Raw genomic sequence first — 22,029 nt, 5'->3', positions numbered from 1 at the left:
TCATTAGAGACTGATTTATTCTATAGCTCCTGATGAAGGGAAGAGGAGGAGTGATAAGTATAACATTATTTATATTAATATCTTTAAATGCAACTGCTGCGCTGGGGGGTGGTAAATATAGATATAAAAAATTGAAGTCTAGGAGGCATTTTTTGTCAAATGTTAATGTGAATGCCACCATTAGAATGGCATGTGGACCCAGGAGCTAATATTTCTACAAAGGCAACAACTGCCAGGGGATCGATATGACTGCAGATGGTCGGGATTTCTTTTTTTACTTTCTATTCAAAAGAGAGCACAGCATTCCCTGCTGGGGCATTTCTTCTTTACTGACCAGAGGAAAAAGTCCCACCTGGTAAGTCGCGATTACTATTTGAAGTACTTGGATTACCCTTGGATATCTCCCAGCCTTGACTGGGCTCAGCCTTGCCTAGCTTATTAGATCTGACAAAATTATAGCCCAAGGGGGCACAGCTGTAGGTATTCCTCTAGCAAGATTTGTTTAAGGATGAATCATGCAACACAAACCTGTCCCAAGTTTATTTTGTATTTTGTTTTCCTACTTGGAAAATAAAGGAGATCTAAAGACAAGAATTACACATTCAGTCCCGTAAATTCGATACCGGCATCCTCACTCCTCTTCCCATTTTTCTCTTCTGCATTTAAGTTACACACTCTCGTCATAAACATGGCATCCCAGGTCAGGGACCAGGTGCATGAGTGAACTCTCTCCCAGCCTCCCCGTGGGCAATCTTTTCAAGCCACAATCCTCTCCCTGCATTTCCCCAAGACCAGCACCCTGCAGTTTACCCCGGATTAGTCTGGAGCATCCCATTACAACTCTGTTTCATCAACTGCCCTACCTGAGATCCCCTTCGCAATCTCTCTCTCTCAGTGTATCCTTAGGTGATAGCACTAGCAACCTTCACCTCCCTCCAGATGGATCCCTGCAACTTTATCATTTCAGGATTAAGACTGGAGCTGTGGTTCCAGCCTGTTTCCAACTGTATCATTACGGTCACAGTTTGGCCCCTGTAACAAAGTTCTTCCTAGGAACTTGTAACTAGAAGCTTATGAAAAAAGTGACTCCTAACAGCTCTTTCCCAACAGATTGTTCACCTAAATGGCACGCAGAAAGGAGAGGAAAAGGTTAAAACCACAGAATAAGAGCATATAGGGGCACCACCTAAAATTTACAATTTGGGGCAAAACTTGGCCAAGCCTAGCAGACCTACCTAGAGGACATGTTTCAGCCAAACTGCTCCCTGGGACCAAGAGCTTAACTGTTCATTATTCCAGCACTGGTCTTCTGTGCAGAAATTATCATCCCAGTTAATGGCCCAGCTTCTGTTTTCTTTACTTCCCGGAAGTTATTCACCCACAGATGCTTGACCTCTGGCCATAGTTTCATTTTCTGCTCACTGATTCTAACAGCCCCTTCAGAGTTAAACTCCACACAGCCAGAGTATCATAAACTAGTTAAAAGGAGGTTCACGTGTTCCCAAAACATAACAAAGCTAATCTCCCGTCTCCCCCATTTTCTATGCATGGATACTACTACATTATTTAATAAAAATGGATTTCCCCTTTCCTTTACCGATGCAAAATAAAACTTAAAAAGGACAGAATAAGAAACTTGAAAGTGCCAAATTTACACTTTTGCAACCTGTAATGTTTTAGAGGAAAATAAATGACAACCATAAATGCTTAGTAACTACATGTTACTAGTCAACTAAATGAGCCATGATTCTTTTTCCAAATCCTTGATGAGGTTCTTGACATTTTAAGCACTTCCTAATCCTGGTAACATACAATTCCAATTAAGGACCTGAACGCTGCGTCACATGCTTGGAAAAAAAATACAAGAGACATACCTATCCTGCCACATTACCAAATTTGCTTTGAACCTCCTTATTTCAGCATGAATACTGCAGTAGAATACAATACGAAAGGGAATAAGCAGCATTAACGGCATCTGGGCGTTTTGAGTAAAAAAGGGAATGTATCGCAAAGTCTCTGTTAAGTTCAATCTTTATACTTTAAAGAACCCATCGTTTTCACTTGCTGGATTGTGCCAAAGAGCTCACTTATTCAAAAGGATATCATAATAAAATATTTTTTCTGCAAATGACAAGATTGAAAAAAAGATGCACACTCTGGCTGCTAGGAGGTTCTGCACAGGGAAGAGGTCTCCCTGATGTCATCAAAGGGGAAAAGGAAAGAGGTAAAAAACTGTAATATTAGCAAAAAGAAATAAAATGAGTCTTCAGTATTCTTGCTTTTTGTACACAAATAATAATAAAGTAAAACAATTTAAGACAGCACTGACTGAAACAAAACGAGACATCTTCAGTGTAGGAGTCGCTATTAATTCCTATTCTTGTGTGCCTAATACCGGTAGCAAAACTCGTTTGGGGTGATGTCCAGTCACTCAGAAATACAGGAACACCAGAACATTTAAGGCTGAGTTTGGACAGCAGTTTCTATGATGATATTGTCTCAAATTCAAGGGAAACAAGACATTGGCTGGCCACCAAACACCCATCTGTTACTGACCCAGTGCAGCAACAATCTGGATATCTGTCAGCCGTTTGGTACTCGTCCAGTATTTCTGGGCATTGTTGCCATCTTCTGAGCATCCTCTGGCACTTGCTGCCAATTACTGACTTTGTTACACCTTGCTTGAACAGGCACTGTTCTGCTGCATATAACCCTGAGCACAATTTCCAGCCTACTCAAGCTATTTCCATCTTCACCTGTATATCTGGGCCAGTTTGTGAAGACAAGTGTTTGCTGGTTTATGCTGCCACCTCTCTGTCCCCCAGAGACCCACAGTTTTCAAAGAAAGGATTACGGTAAATGTGTTGTGATTATTCAGCTCGCTATGCTTCCCCAAAAGGTTTATGTGCAACATTGCTATCCCTCGCCTGAAAAACATTAATTTCAATTGCAAAGCAAGAGTCAAGTCTTGTATAGAATAGAGGGCCCCATCCCAACAGCAAGCAAATTTAAGAGATCCTGAATCCATGGATAGTCCAGCCAACATGTTTTCTTCAGAAATACATTTTCATTGTATGAAGCACAGCAGTCACTTTCAGAGTATTGATATTATGCTGTGATACTCATAACTAAGCATTTTTAAGAAGCTGGTTTATTTATTACATCCCTTGGTCAGCTGTGAATAATGCATTGGGTAGAATTTCATTAAAGAAAGTATTTTCTGAGGGTATAAAAAGAGAGAGAAGCCCCAGGAATCTTACTGGAGCGGGATGTAATATTTAACACATTTCATAAAAATACCTTGTAAAATCCTCTCAAGAGTCAAGAAGGAAGAGAAATTATGGATTTTTTCTGTTTATTTCTGAGATAGAAAGCCATGTACTAGGCAAAACTGCACTCCTATTTGAATAAACCAGTTGCAGGCTTATTTGCAACAATAATGTAACTAATTGGAGTTTTCAGATGCTACCAGCATTTGCTTTGTGACTACCCATATGCAAGATCAGTTATTTTCTTAAGTGTTTGTGAATTTGATCCTGGGTGAAATTTTATCATTGTTGACAGCAAACATTACAAAATTCAGCACCAGGAAAAAAGTGCAACTTTGCTTCAGTCATTATCCTTGCAAAATGTTCCCATTTAGAAGTTTTTAAAAAAATGATAGGTTTTTACTGTGCTGTGCTGTGCTGTGCTGTGTTGTTCAGGTGGCTAAATTCCAAACATCCACCCACAAAATATGCCTTTCATTTTCCTTTAAATACAGGGAACGTGAATGGAAGGAGCTTTGATATGCAGTGCACCTATTTCCTGTATTATAGATTTACTTCGGGGCTGAATTTAAAAAAAATCAGCAACATTACTTAAGACTGTAGCATATATTCAGTAAAGCCGGCCTAAGCAGGCTTTAATTAAACATCTATGTACTCACCCCAGTTACTACTGCTCTTTTTCTGCTTGAGAAAAGCAACTACCAAACATTCCCTAAGAAATAATGTGTTCGCTAGGGCTGCTGACCCCCTGTTCTCCTCCTCAGCCATTTCCACCCACGTTTGAAGCTGGGGTTAGGTAGCATCTCAGTAGAGGAAAGGTGCAGTGTAATGCTTTTCACTGCTGAATTCTGCCTCCTCCAATGTTTGTACTAACAGTAACGGGCAAAGACACGTAGGTAAATCAGGAATAAATTATGCTTTGCAGTTAGAAACTCATTCCTTAATTGTAAGCATGGCACTAAAAGATACTGAATGAACAAACAATGAGGAAAGGGCTACGACAGAGGTAGGCCAAATATGGCCCACAGGCCAGATCCAGCTCACCAAGGGACTTTGTCTGGCCCGCGGTGCATCTCTTGGTTCCACCCAGCCCAGGGATACAAGGCAGCCTGTGGGCAGTCGGGAGGCTGTAGTCCATTTCCCAGCAGTCCTGGTGGTGGTGGCTCCTTGTGGCTGCTGCCACTGCTGGACCTGGACCCACTGCCCGAGCACCCAGCCCATCAGCCCCGCACCCACAGCTGGGGATTGGACCTGCATGGGTAGGGTGCTTGGCCAGGTGGCTGTGATGAGGCCACATACTGGCAGGACAGGGCAGACCCCAGGATCTTGTGGAGGTGCAGGGGTCAGGCCTGGGGCCCAGGGCAGAGCGCAATCCACTTCCCGCGCACTCGTGGGACAGAAGCCAGTTCCACGAGCAGGGGTGTGCAGGGAGCAAATCATGACTCTGCCCCAGGCCCTGGCTCCACACTGTCACCACCCTAAGATCCTGGCTCTGGCCCCTGACACAGCTCCCCACCTGCCTGTTAGAAATATTATTAAAAATGCATTATCAATAGCAGATTTAGAAAAAAAAAGAAAAACACAGCTGCTATCCATCCTTGTCTCCTTAATGGGAGAGGGAAGGGGGGGGGTGGAAATTGAAGGGAAAAGCCACCAAAAGGCCCTTTGTACTAAGGCATCACCCCCTCTCTGTCCTGCAAATTTACTATCTCTTTGTCACACTAAATCACACTTTCTTTATGGCCCCAAATTCCTAAGGCTAAGATAAGAGCAAATGCCATTTTTTGCCTTCAGGTTGAACTTTGAGTAATCCTGAATCCCATCCACGCACGCGTGATAGCCTAATGCATATTAAGCCTACCCGCCCCGCATACTTAAGTAGTTAATTATAATGCACATGGGACGTATGAAGCGACATGTTTACATATATGTTTGTATGAACCGGAAATGAGTTGTAAAAATTCCTTCTTCTGCACACGTGGTCAGGAGAGAGGGGATAAAAGCCTGCTAATGATTATGCTCGGGGGCAGAGGGACTTGATCTTTTGTCTTCTCCCTCTGACCCTATTTGCAAATATATACCTTTTGTATTGTTAATAAAGTGTGTCTGAAGCTGAAAGTTTTTTTCCACCTCCCGAGAAACAAACCACGATCTTTTTAATTCAACAATTGGCGCCCAACGTGGGGCTTCTCGAGGACTACCCCGGAATTCAGTGACAGAGCACCTCCAGTACCAGGGATTTGTGCACACCGAGCCGACTTTGGACTCACCCTGGTATTTGAGGTTTAAGTCTAGATATCCGGGAAGTTAAAGGAAGTATCCTATGTAAATTCTGAGTTTCTGGAGAGGCAGACACACTTTGGAATCTGGATTGAGATCTCTGGGTATCTGAGTGAGTATACAAATTCCCTTTGCCTAATTTGGTGTACGGATCTAAAACAAAGGATGTGTAAGTTTGCTGAGAAATTCTAGGCTTAGCTCTCATTGTAAATCATCTGTTGTTGAGATCTTTTTGGTATTTGGTGTGCATTGGGTGCATTTTTGTGGGCAAATGGGTACGAGTAGCTCTCGTGTAGAAAACAATATTGATACCCCTCTAAAAGTCTTATTATGTCATTTTAATAAATTTGCAAGGCCGGCCGATTATGGAATAAAAATGAAAAAAGATTATTTAATTAAGTTTTGTCAACTCGAGTGGCCAACATTTGGGGTCCACTGGACCCCGAAAGGATCCTTTGTGCTAAAAGAAGTGATAGCTATCCATGAAATTGTTATGCAAAATGGGTATTGGAATCAGTTTCCTTATATTGATTGTTGGTTGTGGGTGGTTCAAAATCAGCCACCTTGGATTAAGAATTACTTAGTAAAGTCTCATGTGATGCTTGTTAAGAAAAAGGCTCGGGGGGGGCCGCCTGTACTACCTGAGTCTAATGAGGGGGGAGATTCTGAATTGGCTGAGTACCGGACCCGTGCTCCGGTTGCCCTGTCGGGTAGCGAAGATGAGTCAGACGCCTCCTCGGCATCCAGTCCTTCTGCACCACCGCCCCCTCCCTTAGAGAGACCACCACCGACGTACCAATGCATACCTAATGAGTTAGAGCGTGAGCCTCAGCCAAGTGCCTCATCTGAATCAGGAAATAAGGGTTATTATTTGCGCAAGCCTGTAGAGTCACAGCCGGTGTTGAACTGTCCGATGCGAGAGGTTATTGGGGAAGGAGGCACTGCAACTTTCGTCTACACCCCATTTAGCACTTCAGATTTATTTAACTGGAAAAATCAGAGCCCCTCTTTTCGTGAAGACCCTGAAAAGATGAGGGATTTGTTTCGATCTATTGGGCAGACTCATCGACCCACTTGGGCTGATGTCCAGATGATGCTCCAGACTCTCCTAACCCCGGAGGAGAGGAGATTAGTGTTAGGTACAGCAGAGCGTATTGCGGCAGCCAGAGTTGAGTCAGAGGGTGCTGCTGGTCGTACTCTGCGTGATACCTACCCTGTAGAAGAGCCAGGATGGGACAATCATACTGCAGAGGGCAGAGAGCTGAGTGCACGGTATTTGGGAATTATAGTGGAAGCAATGGGAAAGGCAGTGCCTCGGATTACCAATCTGTCTAAATTGTATGAGGTGAGACAGGGAAGAGAGGAGGATCCCTCAGCTTTCCTTGGGAGGCTGTATGAGGCGTTTCGCAGGTTTTCGGATCTGGATCCAGAAGCCCCAGATAACCAGCGCATGGTAAATCTTATGTTTATTGGTCAATCTGCTGCTGATATCCGTAAGAAGTTACAGAAAACTGAGGGAGGTGCTGGGAAACCGATTTCAGAGCTGGTGGAAATTGCATATAAGGTGTATGGGAATCGTGAGCAAGTGCAGGAGCGCAAGGAGGATAAAAAGGCTCAGCGACAGATGGCAGCACTAGCAGCTGCTATAACTGGAGGGAACCCTGGAAAGGCTGGGATACAGAAGAGGAAGGGAGAAAGAGTGGGAGCAGATGTTTGTGCTTATTGCAAGGAGAAAGGACACTGGAAGAGGGAATGCCCGAAGTTGAAGGAGAAGAGAGAGGGGGAACCGAGAGGTCACCTCATGCGGGCAGAAGACAAGGGTGAGGATTCAGAATGAAGGGGACAGGGATCTAAGACCACTACCCTTCGGGTTGGAGCCCGAGAAGATCCCATGGTAACCATTAGGGTTGGTGGCAAAAACTTTGAAGCCTTAGTGGATACTGGGGCTACATTTTCAATGATTCCAGAAAAACCCCCCTGTGCAGGAACTAGTGAACAGCATGTACTTGTAGAAGGGATTGAGGGAACACAAACTCGACTCCCTGTTTGTAAACCACTCCTCACCAAGGTGGGAGACCATTTGCTCGAGCACTCCTTTGTGTATTCTCCAAGTTGCCCGGTTGCACTCCTTGGGCGGGACTTACTCACAAAATTGCAAGCTGAGATCTTTTTCAGAGACGATCAGATGGTGGTCCAGCTACCTGTGAAGCAGAGCTCGAACTATCAGATGGCTCTCCTGGAGGACCGACGCCCTGCAGTAAGTCCAGAAGATCACATGACTGGAGTAGACCCCTCAGTATGGGCTGATGGAACCCCTGCGCGAGCTAAGTCCGTCTCCCCGGTAAGGATCGTACTCAAGGATGGGGAGGGGCCCGTTCGGGTAAAGCAGTACCCACTCAGCCGAGCGGCCAGAGCTGGACTCAAGCCGTTAATAGAGAAATACAAGAGGTACGGATGGCTAGTGGAAGGGTCTTCACCCTATAACACCCCCATTCTTGGAGTGCCAAAGGCAGATGGGGTCTCATACAGACTGGTCCAAGACTTACGGGCAGTAAATAAGAAGGTCCTTTCAGACCATCCTGTAGTCCCGAACCCTCACACGATTTTGACACAAGTACCGGGGGAAGCTGAAATATTTTCAGTGCTAGATTTGAAAGATGCTTTCTTCTCTATTCCTCTTCACCGAGAGAGTCAAAAATTGTTTGCTTTTGAATGGGAGGATCCAGATACTTTCCATAAAGCCCAACTCATGTGGACAGTTCTTCCACAAGGATTTATAGCAGCCCCCCATATTTTCGGACTTGCCCTTCAAAAGGACTTGGAGGAATGGAAGGGATCACACCCCGCAGTGACTCTCCTCCAGTATGTGGACGACCTGCTAGTTGCAAGCCCAAACTTGCAGCTCTGCGAGGAAGCCACCAAGTCACTCCTAAACACTCTGGGAAAAAAAGGATATAAAGTCTCTAGAGAAAAAGCCCAAATATGTCAGTCTGAAGTCACATTTTTGGGATATAAGCTCTCAAAAGGAGTCAGAGCCCTGAGTGCAGATCGCATACAGGCGATTCAAGGTCTAACCCCACCTAAGTCACCCAAGGAGCTGCGGGCATTCCTAGGGCTAACTGGGTTCTGTCGACTATGGATACCAGATTACGGTGGGAAGGCTAGACCACTGTATGAATCCCTGACTAAGGAGAGTCTCACTAAATGGAAATGGAATAAAGAAATGCAGCATGCTTTTGATCTGCTGAAGGCAGCATTAACCCAGCCCCCAGCCTTAGCCATCCCAAACAGTAAAAAGCCATATCGACTGTATGTTCATGAGAATCGAGGGGTTGCATCAGGGGTGCTGACACAGCCATCGAGCCCGACCTGGAGACCCATGGGATATTATTCAAAGGTTCTAGATCCAGTTGCACTCGGGTGGCCAGCCTGTCTTCGGGCTGTGGCAGCCACAGCAGTGGTTGTTGAAGAAGCCCAGAAGATAGTCATGGGTGCGGATATGGAAATACTCACTCCTCATGGAGTTCCCCAGATCCTAGGGACTGAGGGAGGGAAATTTCTTAACCCCTCCAGACAATCACGGTATGAGATATTTTTGCTCTCTAATCCAGGACTTACTTTCAAACATACTACAGCCTTAAACCCTGCAACCTTGCTGCCAGAGCCAGGGCAACCGACGCATGACTGCCTTGAGGTCCTGAATCAGACCACGCAGGTGCGACCTGATCTTGCTGAGGACCCAATTGAAGACCCAGATGTTGAATACTTTGTGGACGGCTCCAGCTCTGTCATCGATGGAAAAAGACGAACAGGATGTGCAGTGGTAACCTTGGATAAGGTAGTATGGAGGGAGTCATTGCCGAGCTCATGGTCGGCACAGGCCGCAGAACTCACTGCGCTCACCCGAGCATTACAGCTGGGGACAGACCAGCGAGTTAATATATACACTGACTCTCGCTATGCTTTTTCTACAGTCCATGCGCACGGACTATTGTGGAAGGAAAGGGGTTTCATTACTGCCTCTGGGAATAAGATTGCTAATGGCCCCCAGATTATCAAACTGCTAGAGGCACTCCACCAGCCTAAAGAGGTAGCAGTCATTCATGTGCGGGCCCATGGGAAGGCTGCTGAGAAAAAGCATAAGCTTGGAAATGCAAAGGCTGATGCAGCAGCAAAGGAAGCTGCATTTATTGGGGGAGAAGCGGAAGAGGTATCCAAGCAGGCTATGTCCCATGCCATATGGCCATACGTTCAGGATTTAGTCCCACAGTATTCCCCTGAAGAAGATAAATTTGCACAGAAAGCTTGTGCAGAAAAGAACTCCCAGGGGTGGTGGATAGTACCAGGAGGAAAAGTCATGATACCCAGGCCATTGCTTCGGGAGGTGCTGCAACAGCTCCATGCAAGAACCCATATGGGAGGTTTGGCCATGGGTGATCTAATGATCCGCCAAGCAGTAGCCCCAGGGCTATATGTAGAAGCTCAGCGCATTGCTACCAGGTGCATTATATGCCAGAAAGTAAACCCTCGAAGGAAACCCCCTGTGCCAATGGGAGGTAGACCCTGGGCAGCGTACCCTGGACAGGCATGGCAGATTGATTTTGCCGAGCTCCCACGATCCGGACATCACGGGTTTTTACTTGTCATGGTAGACCAGCTCTCTGGTTGGGTCGAGGCTTGGCCCACCAGGACTGCCACTGCAGCTGCAGTAGTGAAGTATTTGTTACAGGAGATCATTCCCCGGTATTCCCTGCCTGAGTCCATCGAGTCGGATCAAGGACAACACTTTGTGGGAAGAGTGGTTCAAGAAGTCGCACAAGCTCTCAAGGTTACTTGGAAACTACACACACCATGGAGACCACAGAGTTCAGGACAAGTGGAACGCATGAATAGAACTTTAAAGACTTTGCTCACCAAAATCTGTATTGAAACACGCCTTAAGTGGCCTCAAGCATTGCCGCTAGCTCTTACTTGCATTCGAAACACTCCCCGACGGGGCCTCAAATTGACCCCATATGAAATTATGTTTGGCAAGCCACCTCGAGTCTTACCTCCTGGGATGCGAGAAAATGTAACTTTTGAATTAGGTAATAGTGAACTTCATACATATGTTATTGCCTTGCAGTCTGTCTTGTTTTCTCTTCACAGGTATGCAGCCTCCTTTCAGCGTCTGCCTTTAGATGTACCGGTACATGACTTCTCCCCGGGAGACTGGGTCTTGGTGCAGCGGTGGAAAAAGGAGCCTTTGACTGAGAGGTGGAGTGGCCCTTTCCAGGTACTTCTAACAACCCACACCGCTGTAAAGATTACTGGCCATGATCGTTGGATACATCATACTCGTGTGAAACGATATCCACAAGCGTCAGAGGACAACATCTCCCAAGACGAACTCACTCCGGAAGCTGAGTCGTCTTCGGAACAAGAAGCCAGCAAGTGGAGCTGTGAACCTACTGGTGATCTCCAAGTGCGCCTGAGACGGCTTAAGCAAAGCTCAGAAAATTAGACAAGAAAGTAAAAGGGAAAATATGGTGGGAATCTTAATGTGCCTTGTTGTTATCTGCATAATGAAAGAAGCAAAATTGAGCAGCCTTAACCGCTGGCTCACACCCTCGCTTTCCCAAATTGCTCCCCCAGGGACAAATTTGTATGTTGATATGATGGAAAGAATTGCAGGTACTTTTAATCTTACCAACTGCTGGGCCTGTGGGGGGCTTCGGGAGGCCAGAGGCCAGTGGCCTTGGAGGGCTTTTCCTTTGGCCCCGAAATGGCTAGTAAGTAGTAAGGCAGATGTTAAGAGTACTAGTCAAAAATGGGATGAGAACCACAGTTGGGAACTTTCCCAAGTGGCGTTAGGAGAGTATTGCATCAGTAATAATGGTACAGGAAAAAGGTTGGGACACAGCCGTTGCATATGGACTTTAAAAGTAAGGTGGATGAACCTTACAAGATTAGAACGGCTTTATTATCCTAATAGCCCAGGGTATAATCGGCTAGTGTGGCAGCATCCCAATGGAACAATTGTGTGGTTTAATAAATATTGGAGTGCCACAAATCAAAGTGATGATCGGACAGATTGTACAGACAAAAACCAGGATGGGCTATGGGAATGTTCCATGAAAGGAGGCCACGCAGTTGCTGGTCCTTTGGGTCCAGAAGGAGGCTTGGGGTTTCCCGAGATGCCCTATGGTTGGGCCCCTCCAAATGCCACCAATAGAGAAAATAGGGCCTTAAGAGGATACTATTGGATTTGCGGACGACGGGCCTATACAATACTACCACAGGGGTGGACGGGAACTTGCTATATGGGAGTAATTGTACCAGCTTTCTTTTTGTTACCGTCTGAGGTTGGAAATAAGCTAGGAGTCTCTTTGTATGATGATTGGAAAAGGGCCAAGAGAAGTATTGATGTAAGTTTGACACAGGGTAGCTCCCAAAAGTGGAAGAAGGATGAGTGGCCCCCTCAGAGGATTATTGAGTATTATGGACCAGCTACATGGGCTAATGATGGGAGTTGGGGATACCGGACACCAATATATATGCTGAATAGAATCATCCGGTTGCAGGCAGTCTTGGAAGTAATTACTAACCAGACCGCCACTGCTCTCGAGTTATTAGCCCGACAAAGTTCTCAGATGAGAGCAGCCATATACCAAAATCGGATGGCCTTAGACTATTTACTTGCAGAGGAAGGCGGAGTCTGCGGAAAGCTCAACCTTTCTAACTGTTGCCTCCAAATAGATGACAATGGGAAAGCAGTCTTAGAGATTGCCAAAGAGATTAGAAAAATAGCCCATGTACCAATACAAACGTGGGAAACCACATGGAATAAGGACTGGTGGTTTCAATTATTTGGAGGACCCTGGTGGAAAAAGGTAGGGTTTGTGCTTTTGTGTGCTCTAACTGGTTTGATTTTTATCCCTTGCCTTATTCCTTGTCTCACTAGATTGATAACCACCACAGTGGAAGGAATGCAGGTCGCAGCAGTCCCTCTAAAAGCACAGACTGCTGCAAAGGTCATGGTCCTCAGAAAAATTCCTCGTAATTATCTTGATATGCCCGAATGAAGTAAAGATCAGAAAGCATCTCGAGGGGGGATGTTGTTAGAAATATTATTAAAAATGCATTATCAATAGCAGATTTAGAAAAAAAAAGAAAAACACAGCTGCTATCCATCCTTGTCTCCTTAATGGGAGAGGGAAGGGGGGGGGGTGGAAATTGAAGGGAAAAGCCACCAAAAGGCCCTTTGTACTAAGGCATCACCCCCTCTCTGTCCTGCAAATTTACTATCTCTTTGTCACACTAAATCACACTTTCTTTATGGCCCCAAATTCCTAAGGCTAAGATAAGAGCAAATGCCATTTTTTGCCTTCAGGTTGAACTTTGAGTAATCCTGAATCCCATCCACGCACGCGTGATAGCCTAATGCATATTAAGCCTACCCGCCCCGCATACTTAAGTAGTTAATTATAATGCACATGGGACGTATGAAGCGACATGTTTACATATATGTTTGTATGAACCGGAAATGAGTTGTAAAAATTCCTTCTTCTGCACACGTGGTCAGGAGAGAGGGGATAAAAGCCTGCTAATGATTATGCTCGGGGGCAGAGGGACTTGATCTTTTGTCTTCTCCCTCTGACCCTATTTGCAAATATATACCTTTTGTATTGTTAATAAAGTGTGTCTGAAGCTGAAAGTTTTTTTCCACCTCCCGAGAAACGAACCACGATCTTTTTAATTCAACATGCCTGTGGACCCATCCTGTCTGCTAGGCTACATGCCCTGTCTGTGCGGTTCCTAGTTGGTCTCCACAGAGACCCCAGGATTTCGAAGCAGTAACAGCATGGGGCTGGGGCTGGGGCTGGGACCAAGGAAGAGCCCTAGTTCTGCAGGCAGGGATGTGCAGGCAGTAGGGGTGTGCAAAGCAGGCCCTATTTGATTTGGATTTGGCCCAAATTGGACAGTGATTTGATTCATTGATTTGGATCACTGTCCCCGATTCAGTTCGGCCAAATCCAAATCTGAAGATTTGGTGCCGATTCAGAGAATCAGCAATTCAGACATAGACACAGCTTTAAATGTTTTTTCTATGTACCTCGAAGTACCAGTGCAATTTGTGCACACTGCAATTCTGGGGCACATGGAGCATCCCACAGGAGCACAGGGGGCCCTCCACATGCTTGGTGGTGAACCAGTCTACTTCCACATCCGTTAGGGAGTGTGCAGGGGTGCACCCCCCCGGCTAAGCGATCAGCCATGGGGGGACCCTGGGTGCCGCAACCAGACCCAGGAGGCACCAGTCACCAAGCCGGGGGAGGGGGAGGTGCTGGGGAGCCCCCTGAGCCCTCAGCGGACCCAGAAGTGGACCCGAAGTGCTTCTGGTCCACTTCCAGATCTGCTGCTGGGCATGCTTGGCAGCCCCTGTGCTTCTGTAGGACGCTCCATGCACCCTAGCATCACAGCATTCACAAGCTGCCTGCTACCTAGAGGTATGTAAAAAAAAACATTTAAAGCTGTGTCTATGTCCAAATCACTGAATCTTTCTGAATCCATTTGGGGGGTTCCAATTTGATTCAGAGAGATAAAAGGGTCCTCAGCTTAATTTTGGATTTGGAGATTTGACCACCAAATTGGGCCGAATTGAATCAGCTAGGCAAGGCCTTAAATGCCTATATACTAATGCTCGTAGTATGGGGAACAAACAGGAGAAACTCACCCTCAGAATAGCTAGTTCAGACCCAGACGTAATAGGGCTTACAGAAACGTGGTGAGATTCATCCCACAACTGGGCAGTTAGCATTAGGGGCTATAGGCTTTACAGGCGGGATAGAGAAGGAAGGAAAGGTGGGGGGTGGCGCTCTATGTCAAAGAGCAATACACAACCTCTGCCAGCAGAAAGGGGTCAGAGGAGGGGCAAGCTGAAGTGCCCTGGGTCAAGATACAGGGGGGCCGTGGGAAGAGGGATCTAACGGTGAGGGTCTACTACAACCAAGGGGAGGAGCTGGACCGGGAATTTTCAGGCCAGCTTGCAGAGGCACTTAAGGCAAGGGATTTAGTTGTCATGGGTGATTTAAATTACCTGGACATCTGCTGGGAGGAACAGTCAGTCAGGTCGGACCATTCCAGGAGGTTCCTGGCCGAGATACAGGACCTCCACTTAATTCAGGAAGTGCACAGTCCCACCAGAGGAAATGCCCTGTTGGACCTGGTCCTGGCCACAGGCGGTGGTAAGGGGCCTCCAGGTTCTCGACCACCTGGGTGATAGCAACCATCGCTTGCTGAAATTCACCATCCAGCGCAGGGTGTCAAGGGCCTGCAGCAAGGCACTACCCCTAGACTTCAAAAGGGCCAACTTCAATGAGTTGAGGAGATTAGTGGGAGAGGCACTGGGGTTCTCGAGAGCAGGGGAACTCAGTGCCCAAGATGAGTGGTCGTTCCTTAAGGAGACGATACTCAGGGCCCAAGGGGTTACCATCCCAACAAGAAGCAAGGGGGGCAAGAGTGCCCAAAAGCCCCCCTGGCTCACCAAGGGCATCCAGAAATGCCTGATTGCCAAAAAGGCAGCGTACAACTGGTGGAAGAGGGGTGGTATCTCCGAAGAGGAGTATACCTCCTCTGCTCGAGCTTGTAGGGGGCTCTCAGGAAAGCCAAGGTGGACATAGAGCTAGGACTAGCGTCCAAGATCAAAGATAATAAAAAGTTCTTTTTCAATTATATATGGAAGATGAAGAAAGCACCAGGAAATGTGGGGCCCCTGCAAGATTGTCTGGGCAATCTGGTGGTTGCACCAGAGGAGAGCAGACCTCTTTAACCAATTCTTCACCTCCATTTTCTTGTGCAGGGACCAGGGCTTCCCCACCGTGATGCAAGACGGACTCAAGGGGAACGCCTCCAGACATCAGGTTGGGGAGGACTGGGTTAGAGAGCCTCTGGAGGGGCTGGACTTGTTCAAAACAGCTGGTCCAGATGCTCTCCACCCCAGAGCATTGAGGGAGCTAGCAGGGTTTATTGCAGGGCCCTTGGCATGGCTTTATGAGCGCTCATGGTGCTCGGGCCAGGTGCGAGATGATTGGAAGATAGCCAACGTGGTCCCCACCTTTAAAAAAGGGAGGAGGGAGGACCCGGGCAACTATAGGCCTGTCAGTCTTGCCTCAATCCTAGGGAAACTCTTTGAGAAGATCATCAAGGAGCACATCTGCGATGGGCCGGCTGCAGGGATGATGCTCAAGGGCAACCAGCACAGTTTCATTAGGGGCAGGTCATGTCAGACCAACCTGATTGCCTTTTATGATCAGGTCACAAAATCACTGGATGCAGGTGTCACCATGCATGTAGTCTTTCTGGACTTCAGCAAGGCCTTTGACACCGTCTCCCACCCCATCCTCATTAAAAAACTAGGCGACTGTGGCATTGATGCCTACACAGTCAGATAGATTGCAGATTGGCTGAAGGGTCACATTCAGAGGGTGGTGGTGGACGGGTCATATTCGACCTGGGAGAAGTGGGCAGCAGAGTGCCCCAGGGCTTGGTCCTTGGGCCCATGCTGTTCAATTTCTTTATCAGTGATTTGGACGACGGGGTGAAAAGCAACCTGTTTAAATTTGCTGATGATACCAAAATCTGGGGTGAGGTGAGCACACTAGTAGGGAGGGAAAGACTGCAGCAAGACCTGGATAGGTTACAGGGGTGGGCTAACAAAAACAGGATGCGCTTCAATACTGACAAGTGCAGGGTGCTGCACTTGGGCAGTGGTAACCAGCGGCACACTTATAGGATGGGAAACTCCCTTCTTGAGAGCACAGAGGCAGAAAGGGATCTTGGAGTCATTATTGACTCCAAGATGAACATGGGCTGACAATGCGAGGTCACGGTTGGCAGGGCTAACTGGACCTTGTCATGGATCCACAGGTGCATCTCAAATAGGGCCAAGGAGATGATCCTCCCCCTTTATGCAACACTGGTCAGGCCACAGCTGGGGTACTGTGTCCGGTTCTGTGCGCCCCATTTCAGGGGGGATGTGGACAACATTGAGAGGGTCCAGAGGAGGGCCACCCGCATGATCCAGGGACTACAGGGCAGACCCTACAATGAGAGACTGCAGGACCTGAACCTGTTCAGCCTTCACAAGAGAAGGCTGAGCGGGGACCTGGTGACCACTTATAAACTCACTAGGGGGGATCAGAAGGGTTTGGGGGAGACCTTGTTTCCCCAGTGCCCCCTGGCATAACAAGAAATAACAGCCACAAGTTGTTGGGGAGGAGGTTTAGATTAGACATCTGCAAGAACTACTTCACGGTCAGGGCGGCTAGGATCTGGAACCAACTTCCAGGGGAAGTGGTGCTGGCTCAACCCTGGGGGTCTTTAAGAAGAGGCTTGATGCCTACCTGGCTGGAGCCATTTGAGCCCAGTTTTTCTCCTGCCCTGGCAGGGGGTCGGACTTGAAGATCTACAAGGTCCCTGCCGACCCTACTTCTATGATTCTATGAAGAGGAACTTTACTATCTAGTAAATGTAAGCTTTTTTTTCCACTAACAGTTTGCTAGCCGTGCCATGCTGAGTCAGTCTTCAAGGAAAAATACAACTCTAAGTGAAATAAATTAAAACAGTATTGAAATGATCATAGCTCTGTCAAGAAATGCTGCTTGAGAAGACAAATGCCTGTCATTTTCAGCAATGGGACATAGCAGTGATATCACGGATAGGGATAGAGGCCATTTGGAAAATTTAAATTACATGATTGTTGAGTCAGAAGAGCTCCCTGAGTGTTTCAGCAGAACAAGAGCTACAGCAGAACACTCAGATTGCCCATTTAGGGCCAGATTTTGACACCTTTCTGTGCTTATGGTGAATGGCAGCTGATCCCATACACACTACCACATTAAAATGTACGGTTGTGTAAGGTACTACTCAGCATTACAAGGGGCCTACAAATCTGGCCTTTAAGAACTGCTGCTTCACAGTATTAAGAGGCAGGAAATTCCCAGATGTTCTCTCCTCTACTATTATTACTGAGATCTGCCTAATCCTAAAGTCAGTAGGATTTTTGCCATTAATTTCAGCGGGTCCAGGATCAGGCCCTCACATAGATATTCCAAACCAGTCTCTCAAGCTATATTTAACTCACTCTCTCTAACAGAGAGGAACTTAACCAAGTAGGAAAACAACAAATCAGCGCTTCTTGTTTTGTTTTTCACCTCTTTGGCTACACATTAATCCTGTGTCAGACACTATCAGTGTCAGAAGATAGATCAGTGTTTGTTGGCACGGTAGTGCTTTCTGAACGGAAAAAGGAAAAGAGATGAAAGCAGCAAGAAAAAAAAAAAAGAACTGTCCTGGACATTTCTCTTACTGAATCCCCCCTTCCTAATTCACTCTCAGCCGGGCATATCGCCAGCAATTTAGCTTCCCCTGTGACACAGGTGTGCATTTCTGGAACACACTAATCCTGTCCTATCAGAGTTGCTTAGGTTTCCCGGTTTTAATTTCTTTTTGCTTGGGTTTTTGGACAGTTTTGTACCAGGCGTATTTTACTTTCTGAAAGCAGAGGCAGGGGAATCATTTACCGTATTACAAGGGAAATATTCTCTCTATTCCATTGGTAGTAATTAGAAGACTTATTCTTCTAAAACAGGTTCAAGTATCCAAAACTATCACTCCAAGCATTATTCTGTCTCAGCTGAATTCTCTCCCTTACATCACCAATAAAGACTTTTGATTGGTTTGTAACCAATTGAAACAATCTCTGAGAAGTATAGCTGGAAAAAGAGAAGCTCATTAGCCCCTACTATATTTCCCTTGGATAAAGGAAAAACAAGACAATAAACCCTGCAAAACTAGTGAATGAAACAAGGGAAACTGAAGACAGATTTTCATTTCCCTGGCTTATCCTAATACTCTTAATACATGTTTAGCTTGTGTTCCACCTCACCAGAAATTAGGTGCTATCGATAAAATCTTGGCCCTGTTAAAAGCCAGGGGGGAACCTTCCTGTTGACTTCAGTAGACACAAGATTTCACACAACCGGATGCATCTTGCAAAAAATAAACCCCCCCCCCAATTATTATTTTTCTTTAAGAAAGATGGACCTAAAATTTGACCATCTAAAATCCTGTTGCAATAGGTCTGAACCTTGAGACTCAGGAGAACTGTTCTCAGTTCTGCCACAGACCTTCTACATTGCCTTGGGCAAGTCACATCATCTCTCCATGCCTCAGGTCTCTATCTAGGAGTTGGCAATAATACTTCCTGTGTCTATCCTTTTTGCCAATGTAAATTATAAATCCTTTTTGTCCACAATTTTCTCCAGTTATGTCTCTACACTGCTAGCACAATGCTGGCTGCTGTTACTTCTGTGCTATTAATCATAATACACTGCCACTGGATGTTCTAATATTGGAATCTCAATAATTACTTAAAAAGATAATGTAGCCTACTCTCAAACTAAACTTATCTTCTTCAGCTATATTTGCATATGCACACATTCAGATAAATATAAAGGGGAAGCCTTTAGCAAGATAATCAAAGCTGTTCACAACTCTTCAAGTGCTGATTTGGATTCCAGGAATATTTGAAGAAAAAATGAGACAAATGCTACTGTATTTTTGCAACTAAAGTACAGTAACTTAACAAAAGATCTGAAAGTTTCTGAGGAATAATACTGAGCCAAAACTTCAGTGTGCTCTATCAAATAAGACTCACATTTTTAAAAGGCCATTAGCTAATTTCCTACTGTATTTTAAAAACGGGTATTTTTCCTAATAGCCATACCCAGCCTTTCAACGGAAACTACAGCTAATGAGTATGAAATGTTTGTAATACGTCCTTTGCCTTGTGAAAATTTTACTCGGTTCCATTACAAATTCAAAATCTTTACTGAATTTACCAAAATTCACTAATATGATTCATTAATCAATGTATCCAATTCATCTGGACTTAGCTTCAGAAAAATACAGCCCATTGTTGTATTGGACCAACTGCATACTTGATGTAAAGGTAAGAAAGCTTTTGAATGCAATGGTTTCTTCAGGGCTTCTTCAGGCCTGTAGGTAGGTAGTGCTTGGATTGGATAGCACCTAAAACTCCTGAGTGTGGAAGCGGAGGAGCCAGTCAAAAACCTGACAAATTATAACAGACTGCAAAATCAGAACGAGTAGAAACACTTGATTTGTTCCTCTTGTTACTGCTGAGCCACACAATGGGAAACCATACAACCCCCCCCCCCCACACACACACACTATCTTCAGTTATACCTACAAGTGAGAAAAGTTGAATATAAAATTATTTACTGTAAGGCTACTGTTTTCAGTCTATAGCCATTATCTAGTTCAAATGTTGAAAGGGATCTTTTCTTGCTTTACTCTAGAGGAACAACCATTCATTTTATCAGTTGAGAGGGGTAACCTTGTCAGTCTAACCCACTATAATCCATCCTCTTAATATTGCTTGAAAGCAAAATCAATGTTTCGCTATATAGTGGTGACAAACACTCTAAAATGTGTCACCAATCTCGTAGCTCGTTGAGCTACACTGTATGATTTCAAAGTATTGAGTGTTATTCATAGTTTTTCGGTGTAACGGCCATACACTTACCTACTTAATGTAATCCCAAACTCCCTGAGCATTTGCTTTAATCAGTTTGGGACTTTTAACTATATCTTATCTAGTTTATATAATACTTTGCCCCAGAGACATTGCAGGGAAGCTCTATGCCCTGGGCAGCAGCAGCAGCTCACAGGGCAGTGTTGAGTTTTGCACTGCCGAGAATGGCACAATGACCACTCACCAGCCGTGGTGGTGACAATTTCTGTCCCTCTCCCCAAAACAAAGATCCAAGACTGCTGCCCCGGTTGTTCCTCTCCCGCACAAATTATAATACTGCTCTCTTCTCTTCCTTGCCTGCTAAATCTACCCAAAATCAATGGGTATCCCATGAATTCCACTCAAGTACAATAAAAAATTGTGAATAAATGTCAAAAGTCATAGCATCTTCAAAAAGGATGTGGACCATTTGGAACAAATCCAGCACAAAGTGACAAGAATGGTTAAGGGCCTGGAAGACATGACTTATGAAAAAAGACTGAAAGAAGTATGGGTATTTAGTCTGAAGAAAAGGAGGCTGAGGGAGAGATTTGATAATAGTCTTCAAGTACCTGAAGGGTGATTACAGAGACGATAAAGATGGGTTTTTTTCTGTGGTTGTAGAAGACAGGACTAGAAGCAATGACTTCAAGCTGCAACAGAAGAAATTTAGTCTGGAGAGTAGGAAGAACTTGCTGAGTGAGAGGCTATATAGAGAAATTTTTGAATCTCAATTCTTGCAAGTTTTCAAGAGCAGGTTAGGTAGACACTTAGCTAGGATGTTTTAGTCATTGATGGTCCTTGCCTTGAGCAGGGCTAGATTAGAAAACTGTATGAGGCCCACCCCTACTTTCCTCTGATCCTATGATCCACAGTTTCCTCTTCTATGATATTAAAGTCCAAACTTCATTAAAATCCAGGAGACTTCCATCACATGGTTCCTTGTATAGGCTTACTACAAGCTTTTATACAACTGCAATTGCATGAAGTTTGGAAAAGCCTGTACAGACTAAAGGATTTTACTATTGAAATTCCTCAGTAAAGATAATGCAGTGGACATTTCAGATAAAAGATAAATGGGAATAATATGTTACAGCACATTGCTGTAGTAAAACTAGGAAGAATTTTGGCAAAATATTGGATAGCTAATTGAATATTTGGGGCATTTCCCCCCCCCAGAACAAATACTGATAGCGTTTACCACAAAATGCAAGAGTTGTTACAAGTAATCATGGTAAATGCAGGAATTATTCAAGTCATCTGTCAAGAATGTGATTTTTCTGGTAAGAATTTTCTGAAAAATACAATGAATCAGCATGTACAGAAGTCATCCTACAGCGCATGATGTTTGCAAGTCAGCTATTGGGAGAGGTAAATAAATTTTACCTTTCAATAAGCACCAAAAACCATCTCTGTCAACAGTAAAACAGTCTTCATTCACCATAGGTTTAGTACGCTCAAATGAAAGAATCAAACCCAGCTTTAATGGAGAAAAATTACGTTAAAGTTTTAGAGTGCTTTCTCCAATTTTATTTAAAATTTGGGTTCGCTCAAATGCACGCGTACAACTGGAACTCAATAAATCCTTCCAGTGGCTGCATCTACATGAGACTGTTACTGTACAGTCAGTTAGTGCTTGTATAAATGAGTACTAAATGACTGTGCCATAACTGGAGTTTACTGCTCAGTACCATCACCGAATAGCTTTTAGGTGGCGCTGACTATGCAATAGCTCATTACTAATGCACAGGAGCCCTGCATCACGCTTCCTGCCACATGCTGCTACTGCACGGTAGTAGTGAGCTACTGAGCAGTCAGTATCTCATGTAGGCAGGCCCACTTTGTTGCTTCTTGCAACAATATTTTATCAGTAATCATCCTTTGGTGTTAACTGCTTCCACT

General features: G+C 45.2%; 2 protein-coding genes across 3 annotated transcripts in view; one reads left to right on the top strand and one right to left on the bottom strand.

Moving 5' to 3' along the window:
• FSTL4 (follistatin like 4) overlaps positions 1-22,029 on the bottom strand; it is a 521,826-nt gene that overhangs the window by 400,537 nt on the left and 99,260 nt on the right. The gene's annotated exons all lie outside the window — the stretch shown is intronic.
• On the top strand, positions 5,419-10,811 carry LOC149856224 (uncharacterized). Of its 2 annotated transcripts, none has more exons than XM_090020560.1 (2): positions 5,419-7,806; positions 10,698-10,811. In XM_090020560.1, exon 1 carries the CDS (start codon positions 5,821-5,823, stop codon positions 7,384-7,386), a length of 1,566 nt encoding a protein of 521 aa, XP_089876686.1. In that variant the 5' UTR covers positions 5,419-5,820; the 3' UTR covers positions 7,387-7,806; positions 10,698-10,811. The 2 variants fall into 2 exon arrangements, with proteins under 2 accessions (XP_089876686.1, XP_089876687.1); XM_090020561.1 differs by lacking the exon at positions 10,698-10,811 and adding an exon at positions 9,161-9,604.

This window comes from Crocodylus siamensis, chromosome 10 (genome assembly GCF_052110815.1).
Source record: "Crocodylus siamensis isolate JL-2025a chromosome 10, ASM5211081v1, whole genome shotgun sequence".
NCBI lineage: Eukaryota > Metazoa > Chordata > Crocodylia > Crocodylidae > Crocodylus > Crocodylus siamensis.
This window is presented reverse-complemented; position numbering and strand designations above follow the sequence as displayed.